The sequence below is a fragment of the Sturnira hondurensis genome, unplaced genomic scaffold (assembly GCF_014824575.4).
Source record: "Sturnira hondurensis isolate 20B ecotype Veracruz unplaced genomic scaffold, ASM1482457v3 Scaffold0011378, whole genome shotgun sequence".
NCBI classification, from domain to species: domain Eukaryota; kingdom Metazoa; phylum Chordata; class Mammalia; order Chiroptera; family Phyllostomidae; genus Sturnira; species Sturnira hondurensis.
This window is the reverse complement of record NW_028084009.1, coordinates 789,899-814,258: the sequence shown is the minus strand read 5'-3', so window position 1 is coordinate 814,258 and position 24,360 is coordinate 789,899. Positions and strand designations below refer to the sequence as shown.

At 46.4% G+C, this 24,360-nt stretch overlaps 1 protein-coding gene across 2 annotated transcripts in view; it reads left to right on the top strand.

Annotated features, from left to right (window-relative positions):
* B4GALT5 (beta-1,4-galactosyltransferase 5) overlaps positions 1-24,360 on the top strand; it is a 63,544-nt gene that overhangs the window by 26,049 nt on the left and 13,135 nt on the right. For both annotated transcript variants that reach the window (XM_037059877.1, XM_037059878.1), the window contains exon 2: positions 19,105-19,239. In XM_037059877.1, the coding sequence (XP_036915772.1) occupies positions 19,105-19,239 (135 nt within the window). The remainder of the gene's footprint in view (positions 1-19,104; positions 19,240-24,360) is intronic.

Here is a 24,360-nt window from a genome sequence, read left to right as displayed (position 1 = left end):
GGCAGTGACCTTGAGGTGGGAGCCTGCCTGGTGTATCTCGGAACTGCCAGGAGGCTCTTGGGTGTGGAGCAGAGCCAGTGGGCGGAGAGGAAAGAGAGGGGTGAGGATTGTAGTGAAATGGACCATTCAGAAGGCTCAGGTGAGGTCCTGCCTTCTGCCTCGGTCCGGATCATCAGAAGCCCTCAAAGAACTGCCCCAAGACAGAAGCAGAAAGGAGCCTGTCATGGTTGCCCGACAGATGCGATGCGGCAACTGTGCTCCAGCTGGAGGACTCTCTGGAGCCATTAGCGAGATCCTGGGGACGGCCCAGTCTTCGAGCGGCGATGCCGAGGGCTGCCACCCTCATGACATCCCAGGTGACATCAACAGTGGTGCGGTGGTGTCACAGATGATGTCACAGATGACGTCAACAGTCATGCAGTGGCGTGCCCGGCCGGTGAAGAACTGCAAAGGAAAATACTTCAATGAAAGATCACTTGACAAACTCTCCCATCCCACCAGTGCCCCTCCCCTGCAAAAAAGAGAGGCGAGGATGAGGTGCAGATCATTTAGAGCCGTGATGGGCAGACTTCTGTGGCCCCTTGTACGCGTTTTAGGCTTTGCAGTCTGGGGCGAGCACTCAACCCCTCTTTATGCTGGTACACAACCGGTGAGGTCATAGACAGAACTGTACGAACACAAAGGGGTGTGGCGGTGCCCCAGGAATACTGCGGGGTCTGCTGACTCCTGGTTTGGAGCCTTGTGGGCCTGTGGCCGGAGTTTGACTTGGACCCTGAGTGAGATGAGGTTTTTGAAGAGGGAGGAGTGAGATCGTTTGCTTCTGTTTTAAAGGGCTGCCTCTGGCTGCCTGGTTTAGGAGACTGTCAAGGACTAAGGGTGAAAGGGTAGAGTTACACTTAACCAGGACAGGAGGACTATAGGTGGAGCGGGCCCACCCAGCGGGACTGTTGGGTGTTGAGGATGCAGTTGGTCTGTGGACCAGCTGTTCAGGGTAGAGGTCAAGGCCCAGCTGGTGAGTGGGAGTCTCAGCTCACGTCTGGAGTTCACAGTCTCGAGACTGAGTGAGAGGAGAGTGAGGGCAACTGCAGCCCTGACTGGGCCATTTCGACACTTGGGGAGTGTTGGTTGTTTCCGCTCTGCAGTGTGTGTGAAGTTCAGAACCTTCATGCCCTTTGGGTCACGTTTACTGTTTACCACTTTTAATTTCACGAAGTTATAATTCTGGTTTTTGTATACACATAACATGAAATTGACCACTGTAACCATTTTAAGTGTGCCGTCCCGTGGCATTAAGTGCGCTTGCAGTGCTGTGCGACCGTCTCCGCCGGCCGTTTCCAGGGTTTACGTCAGGGAGTGTGTGGAGGGAGAGCCTGGCTCACCTGTGGGGTCCGGAGTCACGTCCATGGAAAGCGCAGCTGGCACGCCAGCAGGGTGGTGTTTGTGTAACCAGCTCTCGGCCTCATAGGCAAGTGTCGGAGGTGTTCTTGACAGTGTGGCAGAGAATGATGAAGGATGTTGATGATGAAGATGAAAGAAGATGAATGCAAAATCATTGGGCCCAACTTCAGGACTGGCAGTTGCAAAAAAACCCCCAAAACTTTGTCAAAAATTTTTTGAGAAGAAAATGAGAGGCGAGAGGTTATTTCCAAGACACCGCCTGGTGTAGGCCTTTCCTGTAGACCTCTCGGGTCATTTCCCATCATTCACTGAGTCAGCCAGGCAGTGCTGACAGCCGTCAGCTGCCATCAAAGTTGAAAAGGAAGATCAAAGTATCCATTGTTCTTTCCTTTGGAGTTGTGGTTAGCTTCGGGTCTTGGCCCTAGTTTAAAAAAATGTTTTTAAATGTAATTCGCGGGCAAAGAATTACATTAATATATCAGGGATTTTGGAGGGGACTTTGCTTTGGGCTCTGGGAGCTCTGAGGATTTTCCCCTTTGCTTGTCAGCAGCAGCGCCGGCAGCAGCGCCGGCAGCAGTGTATTGACGTGCATGTGAAGACCGAGGACCTCCAAGGTCTTGGTGGCAAACTCGGTGGGTGCTTTTAAGCCACATCAAGGCAGTGATTATTATTAAATAATAATAATTATTATTAAAGGGCCACAGAAGTCTCTTGGCTTCTTTTTCTGTGAAATTGAAATTATATCTACTTTATCAAAATTAAACGAAACTCCTTACTCTTTTTTTTTTCCTGGAATAAGGCTGGAGCAAGGAGGAAGTTGGATGAGGGCGTGCCCTTGGTATGCGTCCTTTGTCGCTCTGTCCTCACAAAGACGGAGCCCCTGGACAGCTTCCAGGGCTCAGAGACGGTGCATCTCATCAAGTGTGCGTTGGTAGGCTTTTTTCAAGACCTCACAGCCAGCTGGTTTTAAGTCTTGCCCTTCAGAGGCAGTGCCCACACCAGGGAGGTACCCACCTAAGGACCCAGGGCTGGTGCCCAGCTTGTGGCTACAATAGGAAGGCATCTGCATTCTTTGAAGAGTAGATGAGTCAACTCCGGAAAGGGCCTAAACTCTTAGTCCAGCAAAATTATTACCCATCTGTCCTGGACCGTGAATACCGCCGTGACATGCATTCCGTCCTGTTGGAGTTCCTGGATTGGTTCTGCTTTTCTATCTTGATTCCATTGTTCTGCCTCCGAGAAATGAATAACCAAGTTGACCTTCAACTTTTAATTTAGCCCAGGCTCCTTAGTCTGTATCCTGCTGACGTATCAGGACAGGCGAGATGGAGGCTCCCTTCCAGTGTCGTCTTCTTCTCTACCTGCTGTTCCTCTGTGCGCTGAAGGCGTAAAATTTGTTTACTCTGTGTCCTCTGGTACCAAATGTCGTTCACAGCACATGCTGACATAAAACTTAAAAGACATTTTACCTATCCTATCAGCCAAATTTGCGTGTCATTTTGGAGGGTGTGACTTACGTTGTATTGCGTTCTGGTGATATTAAATTTTTGTGTCATCCATTCAGCTGCGTAATAAAAATGCAGTTTATATTCTTTCTCTACGCAGATAGTTCCACTTCAGAAATCGGAAACAGATCAGATAGAATCAAAGAAGCCTTACTTCTTTTTCTTTTTTATTTTCACCCATACGTGCCCAGACCGGGAATGAACCTGCAACCTTTCGGTTACTGGATGGTGCTCCGACCAACTGAGCCACACCCAGCAGGGCAAAGAAGCCTTTACTTCAACATGAGCACCATCAAGTATTTGCACTAGCTTTTGACATCAGAGATTGTTGTGTTCAGTCTGAATGTGAGAAAGGGGATAACAAATTGGAAATATAGTTGTACCTGGTACTCGTTGGCCTCAGGACTCGTCAAACCCTGTACTCATCACATTTTGGTGAGAAAAACGTGTTTCAGCCCTTGCGCTTGCTCGGGACTCGTCACACTTGCGAGACCTTGTGGGAGACACGATGCGGCCCCGCGAGAGAAAATGCTTCATCGCTCATCACTGGGTCAGAACTTGTCATGAGTTCTGATCGAGAGTAATAGTAACACTTGAGCCAAAGTTGACGTTCTCAGTGGATTAAAGAATAGTGCTGTTTTGGCAATGCTGCTTTGCAGAAACTGGAGTAGGGGTGTGGTGCTGGGTGGGGATTAAGGGGTGGAAGGAGATTGGGAGCTTTGTACCAGGCTGAATACCTGAAGTGTTTTCTTAGGGCCATGCTGTTCGGACTGGGATGGACGGGGATTCCCTGAAGACGTCTCATACTCAAGATGAACTTGCACAGTTGTGTGTGGCTCAGCTTTGCACATAGGTAGTTTAGTCGTGACTAACCTATCTTTGAAGCCTTGTGGTTGGTTGTTTTTCTAGCCCATGCTCCCCGGGTGACATCAGGAAGTTGCAGTGCTCTCTAATACTCTTAAGTGTTTTGTTTTTGTTTTCTGAAAAGGCTAAAAAATACCACAGGGAACAAAGCAGTCAGCAGAACTATACCACCTTTTAAAAGATAGGCACACCTGCCTCCTGGGGAGGTGTTGGAGTGCCCCCAGGCCATAGTTTTGGAATGACTGTGTTTTTACATAGGTGGAAGTAATTTTTGGCTTCTCAGGATGACTCCCCTCATTATTCGTGAGAAAGCGGTGGGCACGAGGCGTCCTGAACACAGAGGATGAATACCGTTTAATCTGTCCTTCACTGTGGGTCGTTTTTGCCTGTCCGGGCCAGGACAGGCTGTCCACTGTCTTCTGTCTGTGGTGCCTTTCCTCCCTGCATCAGGCTTCCTAGTAATTTTGCATGTGCCTGCACTAGCCCGGGGCCCAAGGCCTTCACAGATTTCATAGACCCCACACCACTGCCAAGTGCAAAAAGCGTTGCCCACAGGAGCAATGGACTTTTTACAAGCTAGAGATCAATCGACAGGTTCTTCTGTGCTGTCTTGAAGATACTTACTCATTCATCCTCTCTTTTTTTGGGAGACAAGATCAGCACAGTCTTCAATCAATAGCTTAACTTCATTTCTGCTTTTATTACCACTCCCAGCATAAATTATTTACCACAGATGCAGACATAATCTCATAAAATTACTTCACATTATTGTCTTGCCGTGAGCATCATTTTCTGAAGTTGTGTTGTGCTCTGACCACAGCTTAGCAGAAGACACTTGGAGGAAAATCTCTCTGGCACCCTTTTGAGGGGTCGCGTGGGTGGAAGATTATTGGTGCTGCCTGATTTTTTTTCTTTTTCTTTTTTTTTTAAGATTTTCTTATAATTTTAGAGAGAGGGGAAGGGAAGGAGAGAGGGAGAGAAACATCAGTGTGTGGTTGCCTCTCACATGGCCCCCACTGGGGACCAGGCCTGCAACCCAGGCATGTGCCCTGACTGGGAATCAAACCTTTGGTTCGCAGCCCACGCTCAATCCACTGAGCTACACCAGTCAGGTCTGATTTTTTTTTTCTTTAGTTGAGTTTTTATTTTATTCTTCTATAGTTCATGGCTTTTCTAGAACAATATTCTTTTTAAAATTCACCTTTTACCTGATGATATTTTAATCCCTTACAAATTTGTCAGTTACCCCATCGGTGAGCAGAGTCATTTTATGAGCAGAGACCCAAGAAGTAGCAGGCTTTTAGGGGGGTGGACAAGGGTTGCACTGGGGGGAGAGGCAGTAAAGTTTTAAAACTCTCACCTGAAGGGCCTACAGTTTCGTGAGTTCGAGAGTTAGGTTTGATGGAGGGTGGCCTCATTAGTACAGTGACCCAGCTCCGCGGATGAAGTCATGCTCTCACCTCTTTAATGATTTGCCAGGTTGTTGGAGTCAAGTCTAGGGCCAAAAATTTTGCTCCTTTTTAACAGTGATCTAATTGCAAAAACCACAGATGGCCACCCACAGTCTACGAATGGTAGACATTTGCTGATTATAAAAATAACTGTGAGAAGGGAAAGCCAAGGTGAGGAGCGAGACTAAAAATCAAACAGCCAGCCGCCGAGGTTTGGGATCTGCAGACAGCGGAAGGAGCGAAACGGCAAAATGCAGGCAGGTGGATGGAACAGTGCAGGCTTTGCCTCCCTGTGCACTGGGCCTCCAGTGCATTGCGAGTAATAGGTTATTGGGCAGAGGCCTCTGTTGACAAACCCACAGGGTCTTAAGCAACCTTGAACCCTAGAGACTCTAGTTGTTGGGTGTGGTGGGAAATGTTAATTGGCTTCTGAGTGAGTACGCTAGGATTCTTATCCCTTGATAAACATATTCCCTCTGGCAGTCTCGTTAATATTTAAAAACGAAGTGCTAAATCTATTACAAAGCACCCTAATTTAATTTTTGTGGCATTTCAGTGCTACATGGTTGCCAGCAGAGGGTCAGTGTCAGCTGAGGTTTAACTCTTAATCTCTGCAGTCTTTTTTTTTCATTGTGGGGCATACAAGCCTGGGAATTGATTTTAGTCTTAGAGGAAGGCCAGTCTCAGGAATTAGTCATTTTTCTTTGGGTGACCCTAACATAAGAAACATCCAAAGCTATAGAGAATTTTCATGAGTTTATTTGAGCCAACCTGACAACAACTACCAGGAAGCAAAATCTCAACCAATTGAGAAAATGGCAGTTTTATCACTCATTTTATACGTCAGAATCAAAGGAGGAGACAAGGGGTTTACATGAAATCCGGTGGTGACGTATTAGGGAGGCGGGAGCAAGCAAAGCTGGGAGCTCTCTGGGATTGGATGAAAGTAAAAGGGACATATTATTGTAGACGTGATAGGCTCAGTTAAGGTAAAGACTGACCGTCGTCAAGGAAGCTGCCGGCCGAGGGCATGCCTACCTGCTGTGACTCACTCGTGGTTAAGTTTTAATTTCAGACCGTCCTGTGAGGCCGCTTTTGGTCTCTGGGTGTGTGAGGCCTGCCATGTGGTCTCCCCTGCATCTGTTAGGTTTAGGATGTGGCCCCTTTTCCCTCCCCAGTGCAAACGTAGTTGGAGAGGCCCGCGGACAAGCCAGCCGTAGGAACGCTGCGTGTAAGAGGAGAGGGATGCTCAGCCGGGTGTGGTCTCAGTGGAATCTTTTCCCTTCCTCTCCCTTTGCACCCTGAGCCCAGGCTTTTGTTAGGAGAGTCAATTTTTCCTGGGCATTTTATCTTCCTTTTCTTCATCTCAAGTTTTGTGTCTTTAACTTTTGGATAATAGGAGCTTATTGTTTGAGATCTTGGCTAGTGTCCGAGAATTGCTGATGTCCCTTGTGGCTGGAATTGGGGGGGAGTGGCAAGATCAGAGACGGGGCCGGGTTTTATGAATTCTTCTAAATTATGTTTGAACTTGACCTTGAAAGCAGTGGAAAGCCATTCAAAAATAAAGTGAGGAAGTAACAGGAAGACTTACATATAATTTCTCTTCAGCTCTTTTATGAAATTATAGCGAAAGAGTAACTACAACTCTTGGTTCTAAAACAAAATAAAGAATTGCAAGGGGGGTCATTAGAATAGTTTTAACCTTTGATGAGAACATTTCTATGATATTTGCTCCCTGTGTTATATAAGTGTTGACACATTTACAGGATTCTTAGTATTAGAATGGCATTAATATACTTTAATGTATTTTAGTTGACACTTTTTAGATACATCCAGAATCAAACTTCTCCAACTTTTTATTTATTTATTTTATATTTTATTTATTTAGTTTTAGAGAGGAAGGGAAGGAGAGAAGGAGAGAAATATCAATGTATGGTTGCCTCTTATGAATCCCCTGCCGGGAACTGGCCTGCAACCCAGGCATGTGCCCTGACTGGGAATCGAACCGCGATCGTGTGGTTTGCAGGCCCGTGCTCAATCCACTGAGCTACACCAGCCAGGGCTTCCTCCAACTTTTTATTATGAAAAAAATTTAAACATACAGACTAGTTAAAAGAAGAACACCATAGACGCATTACCCTCCATCTGGGATCAATAGTTATTACCATTGTGCTTTATTTATTTTAACTCTGGCTTTCTTCCCCACTTAACCATATGAAATTAAATTGTAGAGCAATAACCGCTAAATATATCAGCGAGCATCTTTTTTTTTAAAAAAGAGGATATTCCAGATAACCACAATACTACTATAATCACTAAGAAAATTACCAGTACTTTCCTCATATCTTCTGATATCCAGTCCATGTCCAAATTTGCACAGTGGTGCTCAAAATGTTATTTATAGCTGCTCTTCCCCCCAAGTCACATTATATTTGATTATGTCTCTTTGGTTTCAAGCTGGAGCTACCTTCCCACTCCGAGTCTCCCATCACACAACAATAACTTTTTGAAGAGGCCAGGCCAGGTGATTTATAGACGGTCTACGTTCTTGGATTGCCGGGTTTCAGTTTGATATGTTTCTTAATCCTCTGTATTTTTGTCAACAGAAAGATGGCTTAAAAGCTTGATTAGCCCTGGCTGGTGTGGCTCAGTGGACTGAGTGTCGGCCTGTGAACCAAAGGGTTGCTGGTTCAATTCCCAGTCAGGGCACATGCCTGGGTTGCGGGCCAGGTCCCAGTGGGAGCCACGTGAGAAGCAAATACACATTGATGGTTCTCTTCCTCTCTTTCTCCTTCCCTTCCCCTCTCTCTAAAATTAAATAAATAAGATTTTTTTTAAAAAAGCTTGATTGGATATAGGTTAAAAGTTTGGGGCAAAAATACTTTGAAGTTCTTGCTGCCTTGTCCCAGTGTTAGTGATGCCCTGTTATTCCCCCTTCAGGTGCTGCCTGTCTGATTGCTCCGTTGTAAATGTGCATTTTTCCCTTTGCAGTCAAATAATCTCCAGGAAGAATTTTTTTAAAACACTCCAGAATAGTCTTAGAAGTCTGACCATGCATTGTGCTTTCCAACATTCCGTTGTAGAATTGGTTGGACCTTCTGTTTCTGCGGACTTGTTGGGTGTCGCATTGTTTAATCAGGTGAACATGACCTTGCTGAAGAAACAAAGTTAGCGTCGGATCGCTCTGGACCCAGTGAAAGACAGAGCAATGTAACACGACAGAAAATGAGCGCAGGGCTCTTCATGGCTCAGAGGATTCCTCTCTAGGACGTAATTTAATGTTTGTGAAAGATAAGCCACCTGAACTGGAGGAAGAATTTCACATCCACGGGGGAGATCTTGTTCTGCTCATTGTTTATGGCTCAGAGCAGTGATTTTCAGCTGGTGCGCCACAATAATGTCTAAGACACGAGGTACCTGACTATGTAGCCAGGGGCACCGACCTCTTTTCCCTTCGAGTATCGAATAAAAAAGGGACACCAACCAACACAACAATAGCCATCTGGTGTGAATGAATAAAAATTATACCTACTTTTTTTGTCAGATTGGCGACAAACATATTTTCTGATGTGCCGCAGAATTTCAGTAATGAGTTTATGTGCGCCATGAGATGAAGAAGGTTGAAAATCGCTGCCTTTGAGCTGAGACTTTGTCATTAGCTTTCTCTGGCAATTTTTACCTTTCTGTGGAAATCATGGCTCTGACTTCACGTGTTTTGACAATTTGGGTGTTAATATTGGCTAGAAAGACACCTTCTGCAAAGGCTTAAACTCCCAAAGAGTAGATCACCCTGTTCGGCTGTTATAATCTCCCAGGCTAACGATAATATGATTATAATATATTACCCTCGTGGCATGGAGAATAATCTCCTTTCCAAAAGAGGATCAGGAAGGAGACCGAAGTACTGTCTGTGGAAGACTTCCTCGGGACTGTCAGCTTGGCGGAGGAAACTTGCTTAGTGCTGTTATAGTGAGAAGCACCCAGGTTTTAGGATAATTATGAATCATTTGGGGGTAGACAAAGGTGGAATAATAGTCTGGGATTGGGGGAATTGTTTGTGTGTTGTTTAAAAAACAAAGTCAAGGAGTACATTTGAAGATCTAACTGGCTTTGTTGAGCAATTCATGAGTCAGGCAGCATTTTATCTGGGCAGCTCCAAGGTCACTCCAAGGATTTGTACAAAACCCTTCTCCCTTTTCATAGAAGGGTGGGGCAAGGGAGCTGTTAACAAGGAAATAAAAGACACCCGGGGGGGTGGGGGCTCATGGAAGGGTTTTTATCATGCAGATCGCCTCTTCTTTCTGGGGGGGATGGAGAAGTCCCAAGTGACAGATGACCTCATTGGTGTCGATCAGAAAATTCCAGACTGGTTGATTAAGATTATGTTTTTGGGAAAGTCCAAAACCTCAGGTCAAGTGTTAAAGCTGGGTTTGGTGTCAAGGGCTCTCAGCACGAGAGACCTGCGGCTTTGGCGGTCTGGCGAACACCCTCAGAAGGCGAGAGGCTGGTTGCAGTCGTTCGTGCCCCCGATTTAAAAATATTCGACCATTGTTTTTTAAAAAAAGAAAAAGAAAAAGACGCGTCTTAAGGCAGCGCACCTAGAGTGTGTTCACAGATACTGAATGGACGCTGTGTAAAAAGGGATTCTCAGTACCTCCGGACACTTGGAAATTGGGGGTGCATTCAGACAGATTTGGGTACTGCAAGAGTTTTCTCAGTTATGGAAATGCTCTGTGGTAACAATGAAAATAAAGTGCTGATAACCCATAATTCTAAGCAGAGTGACACTGAACATCTAGATGCACAATTCTAAAATCGTTTTATGCATATATTTTCCAGTCTTTTGCTTTAACATAAATGTGGTATACTGTGTACATTGTTATACAGTGTGATTTTTCAAAATGAAATAATTGCTTAGTTTTCCATGATATGGCATTAGCATAATTTTTTCTCCTAGGCCCCCCCTTTTAAACTTTGTAAAATTCTTTTAATTCTCACCTGAAGATATGTTTATTGATTTTAGAGAGAGAGGAAGGGAGAGGGAGGGGAGGGAGAGAGAAAAAGAAAGAGAGAAGCATTGGTTGGTTGTCTGTCACTCGCTCCTGGACAGGAAATGGAACCCATGACCCAGGTATGTGCTGACTGGGAATCAGAACCGCAGCCCTTTGGTTTATGGGACAGTGTTCCAACCACCGAGCCGCCCAGCCCGGGATTCCCTGCTCCCTTTTGTTGCACATTTCAGTAGGTTCAGGGTTTTGCTTTGTCGGGGAGGAACAGAAGTGCCTCTGCATCCAGGGTTCTTCTGGCTCGTCTAATGATCAAATAGACAGACATGAGACAGGTTAGCCAGGGAAGAATAATAGCCCGACTGAATACATACATTTGTAGAATCCTGCATTCGGGGGAGAGGGAATAGGAAGGGGGGATGAGCTAGAGGACACCTGAGCTGGGGATGAGATCCTCACCTTGGGAGCTTCAAAGGGTCTTTGGAGGAAGAAGAACAGATGTATGTTTAGTAGGTAGAGGTTTGCCCTGCCCTGCAGGTAGGTCAGAAGAAGCTATCTCTGAATGGGCAAGGCCCCTACTTCAAGTTCTGCACAGTTAAAGGGAGGGGCAGACGTTTCTTTTGAGTCTGAAGCAGACATTTCCCTTAGCTCCAAGTAATTTGCATATCACTGAGGCCCGTCTTGGCGTGGCTCATTCTGAACCACACAGCTTTTTATTAATACTGAGAGACGCCCTTGGACATCCTTCTTCTTCGTTCCATTGTGTCTGTAGGACGAGCAGCTGAACGTGAGAACTGTCGGGTTAGAAAGTCCGAGCGTTTCCCTTTGACCCCTGCTGCCTAGTTGCCCTCTGTGGGTTACACCAATTTACGTCCCCTTTCAACAGGTTCGAGGTACCTGTGCCCCCGTCCTCACCAGCCTTCATTGTGACCATTCTTTTGAATCATTTGGACATGCAATTTCTAGCTTTGTCCTAAAATTTTGTTACATTATTTGCAAAGGGATAGAAGAAACTTCGTTGTAGGCAGAGAGCATTTCGGAGTGGAAAAAATGCAACTTTTTGCTGTGGAATGGCATTCTTTTCCATCGGCACTAAAACACCGTTTTTCAGCACAGCAAGAGAGGAGGAGCGGAAACGGGGAGACTGAAGCCCGTCTGTGACCCAGGTCCGCTCCAGTACAGTCTCCTGACCGGGGTGTGTGGAGCAGGGGGTGCTGTGGGAACGCGCTTTTCCATCTGATCCGGCCACCACTCTGCAGCTGTGTCACGGAGAAGGCTGGGGCGCCATTGCTCTGGGAAGGACCGGCGATGTAGGCAGTCACACTCTCGCCCTCTGTGCCAACGGAGAAGGTGTAAATCTGAGATGTATTTCAACCAAATTTTCCAAAGTCGAGAGAGGAGAAAACAATGAAATTATAGTTGCGGAGTTTTACTCTATTACTTTAATTTTTAAACTTACTTTAATTATACTTAACATAGTATAATATATTAGTCTCAGGTGTACGACACAGTGATTCAGCACTTGTACGTCGTACACAGTGATAGAGCGCAGGAAGCCCAGTAGCTGTCACTGTGCAGTTACGTGGCATTACGGACTCTGTTCCCTGTACTGCACTTCACCTTGTATCATGGGATTTTAAATTGAGAAGGACTTTGTTGTCTAGGGATTCTCAAGGTCCAAAGGGAAGGGGAAGAACCAGAACTGGCAGGGGCTTGTGTGATTTGTAAAAGCATAGTCCCTATTATATAAGTTGTATTTTGGCAGTTCAGTGTGAACACGAACTCAGGTTTTTACTTGCGGACCTCTGTGTGGCTCCAGCGACACCTGCTCATTTTGCACTTCCGTGTGTCGGCGATGGGGGTCAGGGCTTGGTTAGAAAGACCAAGAAAAACCTTACAGTTCAGTAACACTGTCTTACAGCCCAGATGACCCGGGGCCGGAGAGGATCCCAAAGCCAACCCAGGGACAGGACTCACACTGCTGTTGTTGGCCTCCAATGTTCTTCCTTCGAAGGGAGATTTTTTTTTTTTGAGGGGTTAAGAGCGTGATAGTCTATGCTAAGTGTTCTACATTCGTTCTGTTTATAAGGCTTTATAGTTTTTTCCTTTTAAAGCTGTTTAAGATACCATCGAGGGTAGGTATCAGCTCGCCTCTTATTTTGTTGCTTTTGAGTTGTTTCCCAAGTTTTTGCTTTTATAAATAATTTAATTTAAAAAATCATGCACAAAATGTCCTTGTATTTGCGGTAATTTAATTGAAATTGTTAGATCAGAGGGTATGGCTCTTTGTTGAGTTTGCAAATAGTTTTCCCAAAGGGTTAGACCAGTTTACACTTACACCAGCAGAGTGGGTCACGTATCACTTTCACTCTGCCCTTGTCTGGCTTCTAGAAGCTTTCTTCTGTGGTTGTAGAAAAATCAGGATACTTCGAACTTGAGAAAACAAGGCACCTTCACCAAGTGGCCACAGCACCCTCCATGCTAAGCTGTAATTCATTAATCAATTGCCTCGTGTCTAAGGTTTATCAGACATTGTCAGTGAAGAAAAGGGTAAGACAGTCTGTGCTCCTGAGGAGTTACAGCGTGCTGGAAGAGACAGGCTCGGATTTCTCGTGCTCATGGATGGAAGTTTACGTATCAGTTGGGGAAGTGCCAAGACTTTTAGTCGTGGAGGTGGAATGCTGTCAGGAAGTTTCAAAGAGAGCAGTTAAGGCCTGGTGTGAGCAGTTGTCACCAGAGCGCTGCAGAGGAGAGGGGTCACCGGGGGCAGGAGTTGTGGCCCGGCCTGGTCAGTGGACAGAGAAGAGGTTGGGCCCGAGAGGCGGGCGGAAGCTCTGTCTAGAGTCAGCTCCAGAGATCGGCGTTGCTGTCCTGGGCTGTGCCTCTGGGACATTCGTGTCAGGGACAACTGTCCACTCTGTGGCTTTACCTCCAGGGCAGACCAGACGAGGTTGCAGACATTCGATGCAGACAGCACTGGGGAGGTAGTGTGTCTTCTCGGACCCAGGGTCACATTCACGTTACTCATCTCGAGACTTGGGCCTCTGCGTTTGCTGAGCCCCTCTCTCGGGTGTGTCCTTCTGGGTGCTGGTCAGTGATCACACTGGTCAGAATTTGGGGAGAAACATGACCAGTGCCTCAGATGGGAAGGACAAGGAGAGCAAAGATGGGGCAAATGGAATTTTCCCTGCCTGGCCAGTGTAGCTCAGTTGGTTGGAGCATTGTCCCCCAAACTGAAGGGTTGCGGGTTCGATCCCTGCTCAAAGCACGTACCTAGGTTGTGGGTTCAGTCTCCAGTCAGGATGAGTGCGAGAGGCACTGGTCACTATTTCTCTCTCACGTCAAAAAAAAAAAGAAATTTTTACCAAAAAGTAATTGTTGGGATTCTCTACTCTCTCAATGTCTCTCCTCCCTTCCCCTCCAACAGTTTTCTTTAAACACTTTTTGTGTGAAACTTATCACACAGTTGCTCCAGAGCATTAAAATAGATGTGCCAAAGGGTGTAAATTTGTTGTCAAAAAATTTCTTGCATCTGAAAAAAAAAGAAAGGAAAATCTTTCTTTTCTTATTTAAATGTGTCACCCACAACCTTGGATATTAATATCTGTGTGTATACCGTGAGTATCTTTCGATGTCATTTTAAGTAGAACTGAAAAGTAAAAATTCCAGGTTTCACATTGGAACTTCACACTTACAAAAATTTTTGTAAAACTTAATAAATTCTAAGGATGCACCACCCTCTATGAGGAGCCCTGGAACCCACTGCTGAAGTGAAACGTTAGGCCAGTTGTGCGAGGGAATCATCAGTGAAGATCCAGATCGAAGGACCGGGAAGCAAAGCGCGGCCATGAGAGCTGTGCCCACGAGGGGTTCTGGGCCTCGGGACCCTGAGGGATGGTGGAGCATCGTTGTTACAAACTTGGCCTCTGGAGACAAAGACCTGAAATCTCGGCTCCACCCATCATTACTTACCTCAGTCCCCTCATTTACAACGCGGGGGGTAACAGCCTACCTCTCTGTTTCTCGTGAGGGTGAGATAACACTCATCAGAAAGGGCCTCGGGAAGTGCATGCTTTTACAGGACTCCATTTCTGTAATAGAAAAAGTAGATTTATTCTTTGTACAGCATCTGTTGTACAAAGCAATGCACACTGATAATCTCTGATCTGGGGGGTAGAGATCAGTTATTTTTCAGGTGCTGGTTTTTCTCGGAAAACATTGGTCAAAATAGTGCAGGTTCTGCAGATTTTCTGGCGTGGCAAAATCAAAACTCAACATTCCTAGGACATATTTCTGTTGCTTCCCCTTCGTTTTTATTTTGTCTTATATCTTGTTGTGGGAGGAGGGAGGCTTCCTGTTTTCTCCTGTTTATTACTTTTCTGCTCTGTTCCTTTCTACCCCTTTCCCCTGCCCTTCATTTTATTTTGAGAGTGGACCTGTGAATCGGGGCGTAACCCATGGTCCACAGATTCGTTGTGGTGTTTTTGTGGAGTGTACTTGACTCAGTTATGACTCCCACGTTGTGTGGTCTGTGAGGGATTTTCAGGACAAAGTCGCGGTGTGAGTAAGTCCAGGGGGAGAATGCTGGGTCCAGCTGGCCTGCCCGAATGCTGGGCAGCATCTCCACTGACTGTCAGATGTCCACCCGCTGCCCCAGCTGTCCCTGGATGCGGTCGGCGTTCAACATACCTGGCTTTGTATCTCGACACCTTCACTCCATCTGCTTGCTCCAGAACTTGGCAGACAGCGCTATTCCTCCTGCTGATTCACGCAGAAAACAAAAATGCAGCCTGTGATAAGAGTTGGACACCCAGCTTTCATAACCAAATGGGATTCTACATAGAGAATTCAGTCAGTTCATCCAAAGAAGCCCCTCCCTTTAAGGAATTTGCCTGGATCCTGCAAAGTGCAGTTCTTTATCTGGGGCCATGAATTTGTGCAGAAGGGAATTTTCTTGTTTTGACCGATGCCTCCCAGTTGGCCCACCTGGAATCTGATCCTGGGCCGTGTCTTCAATGTCAGATCCCCAAGTATAGCACACAAAGCCCTTGGTGATCCTTCTGCCCTCTTTTGCTAGCCCCCTCTCACGTTGTGGCCGTATGTACCCTTCATTCCAGCCATACCAAACTGCTTTTAGTTCCTGCGATGCGTTCCCCCTCCTTAGGCCCTGTCGTCTTCATTTGTTCTGTTCCCGTTCCTATTTCACAGCTCTTTTTTCAAGACCTCATCCTGGAGTCAGCTCTTCGTGGGTATTTTTGACTCCGCCCTCACAGTATGACTTAGCGGCTGCTCTCCTGAGTCCCCTTACTGACGTATGACATGTGGGCCTTAATGCACATGCGCAGATCAGTGAGTGCGTGGTGAACTTTTACAAAGCGAGCATCCCTACATAACCAGTACCCAGGTCAAGACATAAAAGATGACCAGAAGCTCCCTTTGAACCCTCCCCGGCTCTGGTGCCCATTCTGACTTCTGTCACTGTAGGTTAGTTGTGCTCGTGTTTGCGCTTCGTGCGTGTGGGGTCACACTGTACGTGCTCTCCGCTGTCCTTTCACACGATGTGTGAGACTCATCCATGGGGTTGTGTGCAGTGTGTTTTGTTTATTCTGGTCACTGTATGCCGGAATTCGGATAGGCTGCCAATTTTTTTAAGGGGAATTTTTGTTACTTGTGTGTACAGGAAACTGAACAGTGTGTACTTAGCCCAGCTTGGTGGCCAGTTTTGTAGACAAGGCTACACATTTTTAACCTGGTCTCCTATAGCGGGACTTCAGGGCGCCCTCCAGTTTGGGGCTATTTCGAACTGTTCCTCATATTACAAATAATGTTTCACAGCAACTTCGAGCAACATATTACAATTACAGTGTTGCAGCATACTACACTGTTTCTCACTCCAAGGAGTGAGAGGACCAGAAGACATTTGGGGGGGTTGGGGGGATGCTGATCTATTTGGCAGCTCTGCTAAATGGTAAAGAAGAATTACTGAACTTGGGGACAGGTGGCACAGTGACCCTGGCTGACGCATGGCATCTCGGGCTCCTCACACAAAGGAGCAGAACGCTAGCACCAGGGGAAGACTTGCAACCCCGTGATGCCTGCCCAGGCAGGCACAGCCGAGTTCAAAATCACCCCAACCTAGAGACTCGTTTATTCGGACACTTATGATGCAGCTTCTGTGCCCCGGGCACATGTTGTAGCCACCGGGATGGGGCGAAGCTCCTGGCCCTCATGGGGCTCACATCTTAGTGAGGGAGATAACAGTAGACGAGACAAATCAGAAAAGGTGTAGTGTGTTAACTAGAAACACGGAGCAGGGAAGGCATGGGGTGTGTGTGTGTGTGTGTGTGTGTGTATGTGGGGGCATTCGGGGTGAGACACCGATTGTAAGGAGTGGTCAGGAAAGGAATGGCTTTTTCCTACTTGCAGCTGGCTGGGCCAGATGTAACAAACATTAAGGATATACATGTTTAGGATTAGCAAAAGTTACGAACTCTTAAGTACATAGAGTCTTGTAATTCTGTCTTTTCCTCCTGGGCTCATTTTGCTCCTAATCTGGAATGTCAAGTTTCATTGTCTTGTGAGGCCTTTTTATGAGTCAGTGGCATTTGTTAATGTGTGTGTTCAAGTAACAGTTGTGTTACCTGATTCCCGAGGACGTGGGGCTCACTGGAATGCTGATGGAGAGGGAAGCTGGTCTTCCTGCTTGGAGACCTAGTACTTTGCTCCCGGAAACTCCAGGTAAAGCCGAGGCTGCTGCCTACATTGGCTCCAGACTGGAAGTTGCTGATTGATTATGTAAACCCAAACGGGGGGGGGGGGGGGTGGTGGTGGGGGGTGTTTTCTTCAGCTGGCCTGTGGTCCTACGAGACCCCTCCATTTAGATGCAGGGGCTGGGTAACTACTGCAGTTGCTCATGAAAGTGTAAAAAAGTTATTGGTCAACCTGCACTTGCAGTCAACGGTGTTTTAGCACTGTCAAACCGCACCGTAGTTTCTTGCGGAGTTGTGTCTGCACCTTACCCCGTGCTGCCTCACTCACCCTGGTGTGTGTCCCCCCCCGCCCCCCCGCCATGTGCTGTGTGTGACGAGCACTTGGGAGCAAGTGCTCAGGAGATACGGTGGAGGATTCAGTAGCTGAGTGTCATCGTTCAGAACGTGTACCACTGTGATTTAGCCACTGCGGGTCAGGGCCTGTTACTGGAAAGTACCATTTTTGTTGTTGTTTTTAAAGAAAAAAGCTCATCAAAATCTTTGAAACGTACTTCCTTCTGTGTTTCAACTTCATTAACTAGGTGACCTTGGGTAAGTGATTTTTGGAGGCTTTCCTTATCTAAAGCAAAAAAACGGAGATGACGCCTGCTTCACAAAGATGTGAATTTCAGGTGAGATAGTTTAGAATGCTCACTTCTGCGAGCATTCTGAATATCGACCTCCTTTGATTATTAGTTCACGCCTCATGATGTACCTTAGAGATGATTCAAAGTCTTGTGAAACATTTTGTCCCCCTTCAACGGGGGCCACTGGGGTTTTCTGTACTGAGGCTGTGCCAGTGGCTGGGTCCCAGTTTCCCCATCACCAGCACACACCAAACGCAATAGCTGGAAATAAATGGACTTCAACTTCATCCATTTAGTCATGTAGTGCTCATTATGTGTAGGACACTGTGACAGTAATGGCGAGACTTAACAAAGTTTCGCATTAACAACAGAGTGCCTCCGGTGAGGAGCCAGGACGGCCCGAAGCTGTGTGCATGGGGTCCGGAGGGGTCCGGAGGGGTCCGGGGGGTGGGGGACGGCTGGCTCTCCCTGGAGCCCCTGCTGGGCCGGGCTGGAGTCTGAGTATTCAGAGGGTCCCTAACACACACCAGAGTTTCGTTTGTGAAGGTCCCACCCTGTAAAGACATCCCCTTTCCCAGTGGTGAGGGGAAAGTGGGTACTTAGTATGGACCAGAAGCAGTTTTTAAACCTTCCCATTTCTTGAAAGCAGATGAGGCGGTATTTGAGATCACGGGTGGAATGCAGGAATCACGTTCGTGTCTGTTTGTTATCTCCGGGTTTCGTGTGGGAGAGACGCAAGGAAAACGCTCTCAGTAGAGCGCCCTTTCCAGAGGGCAGTGGCCGGGCCGTTACTCTGGATGATCCTGTGTAAAGAGTCTGGTTTTCGTGTTGTTCTGTTTTTACTATACAATCGATGCATGGCATTTTCTTCGTTTTAAGTGTGCAGTATGAGGATTCGATACGTGTGTGTCTATTGTAAAGCGAGTGTGTCCCTGTTGACCGGTGAACTCAGCCTCTGCTCTCTTCCCCGTTGCTTCGGAGTGCGGGGCTGAGGTGGGCGGGCAGTGCGCACGCTGACACTCTTTCTCCCAGATGCCCAGAAGAAAGGTAGCTGGAGTCTTGGTCCACCACTTTCGAGAGGTGGCCAAGACCAGGCCTGGGTCCGAGTGTTGCGGTGGGCAGCACGGTGACTGGTTTCATTCTTGCGCAGAGCCGTGGAGTGTTGAGAGGGAGATTCGGGGAGGTCAGAGATCTCGTAAAAAATGTCTTCACTGCTCCAGAAAGGACTTTCTGACTGTTACCGTGCTAGAGTGCGGATTAGGTACCTGGAGACCTGGTGCAATGTGCTTTCTTAAATGGACGGTTTTCCGGAAGCTGCTGGATAGGGACAGAAAGTCCCCTCGGTCCTACTAGCTACACAAGGCTTGCCAGTGTCCTGAAATCATTGAACCCAGTGTGGGAAACAGGTGTGGCGTTTGTAGGGCTTTAGAGCTGAAAGAGGTTAAAAACAAACCCACCCAGGTTACGTGTGGCTTTTTGTGTGTTTTGTTCCGGTGGCTGCTTTGGAATTCACCTGGGCTTCCCCTCCTCTCTCTTCTCTGCAGTGAACACCTACCTCTTCATGATGCAGGCTCAAGGCATCCTGATCCGGGACAACATGCGGACAATAGGCGCTCAGGTGTATGAGCAGGTGGTTCGCAGCGCTTACGCCAAGAGGAACAGCAGCGTGAATGACTCAGGTATGTTTTTAGTAAAGACGTGGTCTGCTTAGAGTGGCTCCTCCCTGGAGAAGGAAATTCGGTTCAAGTAATTATCTTTGATGGAACAAGTATATTGTAAAAGGGGGAAGGTTTGGCTGAGCCTTACCTTATTACTAACAAGGAGCTCTTGCAAAATGAATCCTTGTTTGTTTTGCTAAAAGTATGTGAAGTGTGTCCACATGACTCTATTGTCGCTTCTAATAGTTTTCAGGTTTGGGGAGGAAAGACCCCTTTTTCAGGGTAGCTGCCCCCAGGAGGCAGATTAAGCATATTTTAGGACACCAGCAAAACAGGAGCACCAAAACCTGTTCCTGGAAGTAATTCCACAAAAATGTATTCCTGCAGCCAGGGAGGAGAACCAGAACTTGGTTGGACTTCCTGGTGCTTGGGGGAATTGCTTGGTTTTGTTCTTTGCTTTGCACGTGGAGAGGACACCGTTCCTGTTGTTTTCAGAGCTGATGCAGCCTGGTCGCCACCCGGGGAGAGTTGCACCAACTCGGTTCTTTCTGTTGGACTCCACTTGAACTTGTTCCACCCAGTAGGACTCATTATTTATGAATGCTGAACAAGCTTTTATCTTGTAATAATAATGTCATTCGGGGCGGTTTCCACAAATTAAAGAAGTGGCCTCTGGGAGGGGTTCACTAGGTCACCTGGGTTACTGTCCCCAGTCAGGTGCCGTTTTCACCCTCAGGTTCAGCTCCAGCTCCGTGGCTGAGTCTGATGGTCCGACTCCTTCCTCCCCGAAGAAAGCTCTGCCCACTGGGCAGCTAAACAGTGCAGTGATGGACCAAGAGGGAGCATCGCTGCCCCCGTCTTTGGAACTTTTACCTGTGGCTTTCGTTATTTTATAAGCCCTAATTATATAAAGGGGAAAAAAGAGTACAGGTTAGATGGCTTGCCTAAAATATATTGTAAGAACTTGTTCCTGAATCATGGCTTTGACTATTTTTATAAAACTGTATTCGTAGGCAGTTCTTTACCTGTGACGGAAAGCTGTCTTTTTTGTCTCTTTTTAACTCTTCCAAAAATTGAACAAAGGAAGTACTTCCAGATGGTTGAGTGGGACTTGCCTCATCATGGGCTTGTCCCATCCAGCCGGGAATGGTTTTCATTTTAGAAGTAGATTCGGAGGTTTTATTCTGCTCAGCATTCGGGATCTGCCCTGTATTTCTTTAACTGGGGACTGATGTGCTTTCCTATGGCTTACTGCTCTCACTCAAGCCTAGTGTCATAAAACACGTGTATTTTTAAAAGATAGTCATTCCTTCAAATTAGTCCTTCTTCTGTAGTGAGGTCTAAGTCCACAGCTCACTGGAGAATGTTGCAGATGAGAATTATTCTCTGGTAATTGAGGACTCAAGAGGAATCCTTGCCTCTCGAAGAGAAGTTAAGTCTTTAAAGTTGACCACTGCCTGGTCCTGGCCAGTAGCTCGTTTGGTTCGAGTGTCATCCTGGCACCCGAGGTTATAGGTTTGATCCCCAGTTAGGCCACGTACGAGAATGAACCAGTGAAGGCTTGGATGGGTGGAACAGCAGGTCGATGTTTCTCTCGCTCTCTCAATTAATTTAAAAAGTAATTTTAAAAAGCTAAAACAAAATTGACCGCATTTTAATCTGTCGATCTGTCCTGCCAGCCAACTTAGCAGCAACAAAGGACCATTATTAGCAACCCAGATGTGCTTTAGTACTTCCTTTTTCTTTTTTCTTTTTCCAAAGAGCAAATAATCAATTTTCAGAGGGTTTTTGTTGTTGTTGTTTTTGTTTCTTTAAGCCAAACTGTGGTCTCAGGACAAACTGCTGGAGCTCCGAACCACACCTGAAAGAGGAGCCTGTGCAGCCCCCAAAGTCACGGGAGGAGGCGGAGCCCATTTGTGTTCCGCCGCTCATGGCACGTGGCGTCAGGCTCGCCGGGTGGTCACCACACACACTGTCTGGCGTGTCTGCCGGCTCATCCCGAACATGGCGTCTTGTTAGTTCCCTGAGGGCTTGTTGTCCATGAAAACTGAGCACAGAAGGGACTGGCACCCTTGGACGGCATATCCAGGGACCCATTCACCAAAGTCATTCTTCCCATCATCCATCCCTGTAGTTGGAGTAATACATTTTTTAGTTTAATGTGTCACCATTTCCCTTATAAATTGGAAGTCTTTGCCTTTGGGGACTGTGTTGTTATGCTAGACACTTTACTTGCATTATTGCATGGAATCCTCACAAGAACTCAGTAAAGTAACTACTGTGTCCCCAAATTAGGGGTGAAGGGGTCAGAGCACACAGGAGTGACAAGACAGTGCTGCAGGGGAGTTGGGACTTGCTGAGCTCCACGTCCCAGCCGTAGTGCCCTCATGGCCTCTGTCGTCTTTGTATCCCTGGTGCCTTGTACACTGCCTGGAACACAAGAGACACTCCTTCCGTAAATTATTTTTCAGTGTGTGAGTGAATAGATTTAACAAGGAAACACATTGAAAGCCTTGTAACCTCATCCTGAGATTACTGTCTTGATGGGCGTCTTTGTTATTGACACACTTTAGCCAGTCTGAAAAAAGAAGTAGCATTTCTTTGAAAGTGTAGCCAGTGGCCCTGGCTGGTGTAGCTCAGTGGATTGAGCGCGGGCCTGCGGACCACACGATCACGGTTCGATTCCCAGTCAGGGCACATGCCTGAGTTGCAGACCAGTTCCTGGCAGGGGACTCACGAGAAGCAACCATACATTGATACTTCTCTCCTTCTCTCCTTCTCTCCTTCCCTTCCCCTCTAAAGATAAATGAATAAAATCTTAAAGAAAAAAAAGAAAGTGTATCCAGTGAAAGCCAGTCGTTTTAATTCATTTCAAAGTGGTTCTCTGCCTGATCTGCCTAGCATGGTGCAGAGTGTCTGGCCTACAGCTGCAGGTACCGGCCTTATGAGCGCTGACTCTCGGAGGGTGCTGACTCTTTATATCATTCTGCCCCTGTGACATTTGTCTAGCATGTGCAGGTTTCTGCATTTTTAAGCAGAGAGGCGAGTGTGTGTTTGTTTTTCTCAGTGGGAGGGACAAATGGCCATTCTTTCTGGAGTCTTTTGGACAGCCCTTCTCACACCCTGCTCAGCTAGATTCAGTAACTTAAGGGAGAAGGCAGATTTCTGCCACACCCCATACCAGGGTGGCCCCATCAGCCACAATTTGCACATTGGAACCCCCAGGGTGGCGGGGCTTTATAAAATATTAATGCCTACGCCTTGTCCCCAGAAATTCTTATTTCATTAGCCTGGGGCATAGCCTGTGCATTGCGATTTTTAAAAAGCTTCTAGATGATTCTGATGGCAACCAAAGCTGCTCAGCGGTTGGTGTGGGTCAAGTTGAACAAGCGGACCATTCGAGTCTGCAGGTGGAATGATGTCTGTGCCTCTCCCATTGTACAGGTGTAGAAACAGCTGCCTTCTTGCCCTTCTGCCTTCCTTGCTGAAAGAACTTGTCCAGATTTGGAAGGGATTAGCTTTAAATGAAAAAGTAAAACTGCGTGCGGCCTTGGGCACCCAGCAAGCGGGTTGTTTTCTCACAGCAGTTCCCCCACCTGCGTCAGGAGGGTTCGACGTGGCAGCATGGTGTCCCCGCGGAGTGTCTGCGTGCGGTCCACTCATTCCCAGGTGGCCGGACGAGGGACTGGGCCCCACAATAACCATGCAGTTCTGCCAGGCCGTGAGCAATTAATGCCCTCTGCCTCTTTCACTTCCTTAAAATTTGTATCTCCAGAACTCAAATTGAAAAATGAGGAAATTAGGGGTTTTGAGAAGTTTTTCCCCCAAGATGACTATTATGGGGCTTATTATGGAGGATTTCCACTTAGGAGTTGTGTAATTGAGGGTTTTTAAAAAATATATTTTATTTATTTTTAGAGAGAGGGGAAAGGAAGGAGAAAGAGTGGGAGAGAAACATCATTGTGTGGTTGCCTCCCATGCATCCCCCAGTGGGGACCTGGCCTGTAACCCAGGCATGTGCCCTGATTGGGAATCGAACCGGAGACCCTTTGCTTCACAGGCCTGCGCTCAATCCACTGAGCTACACGAGCCAGGGCGAGGGTTTTTTTTTTTTTTTGTTTTGTTTTTTTAATGACACTATTTAGTTAGTAGCCAGAGGAAAAAAATATATGGTGTTTTGTTTTGCCCTGTCTTGCTCTGTGCTAGTTGCTACCAGGCTTGTTCTATCAGTGTCTGAAGGGAGTAGAAAGGAATGTATGTGACTTTAGACCCCAAAAGTAGGATCATTAAAGTTAGCGGTTATCTCCTCTCCTCCATGTTTTTATTGTTGCTGCTGACTTTGTTTTTATTTTTGCTCCTGTCATTGTCCTTGCCCAGGATTATTATTCTCTTCTGGGGTTTTTTGTGCATTTGCTTAAGAAGACACTTATTATAATCCCTCTGGGAATTTCTTTGCCTTCTAGGAAAAGGTAATTACTGTGATGCTGTTTTAAAGAGTATATGTGTGTCATTAAGAAGCAGAAGCAGAATCATCCAGAGTAATGATGGGTACTGAAGGGTTTTGGCGTAGCTTTTGAAGTCTTACAGTATTTTGCTGTGTGTAATGCACTCTGGAGTTCACTGCACACCTGCATTTTTGGCCCAGACTTTCAGGAAAAAGTGTTTCATTTTGAGTTCTTAATTCAATTATTTATTTATTTATATTTAGAAACAAACCCAAGTATTGTATTCCAGATATAGATATTGTTATTGCTTTCTAGAGTTAAACTTACAGTGCGTAATCATAAATAAAAGAATTAAAAACACTTATTAGTTTTCAATTCTTTTAAAAACAGAATTAGTGAACAGAATTAAAAACAGAATTAGTTAACAGAATTAAAAGAACAGAATTTTTTAAAATTCTTTTAAAACAGAATTAGTAGTACTGTACCCACATACAATGTGCATCCTAATTTTTCCTTCAAAAATTTGGACAAAAAAGTATGCATTATACACAGCAAAAAATGATAATGAATACCTTTGAAAAAGCCTCAACTTGGGACAGGTGTGCGTGTGTGAACCAAGGACTTTGGACTGACTTCAGTGTAAATGTAATTTTCCCTTTGGGGTTAACACTGACTTGGCTTCGGTCTTTGTATAAAT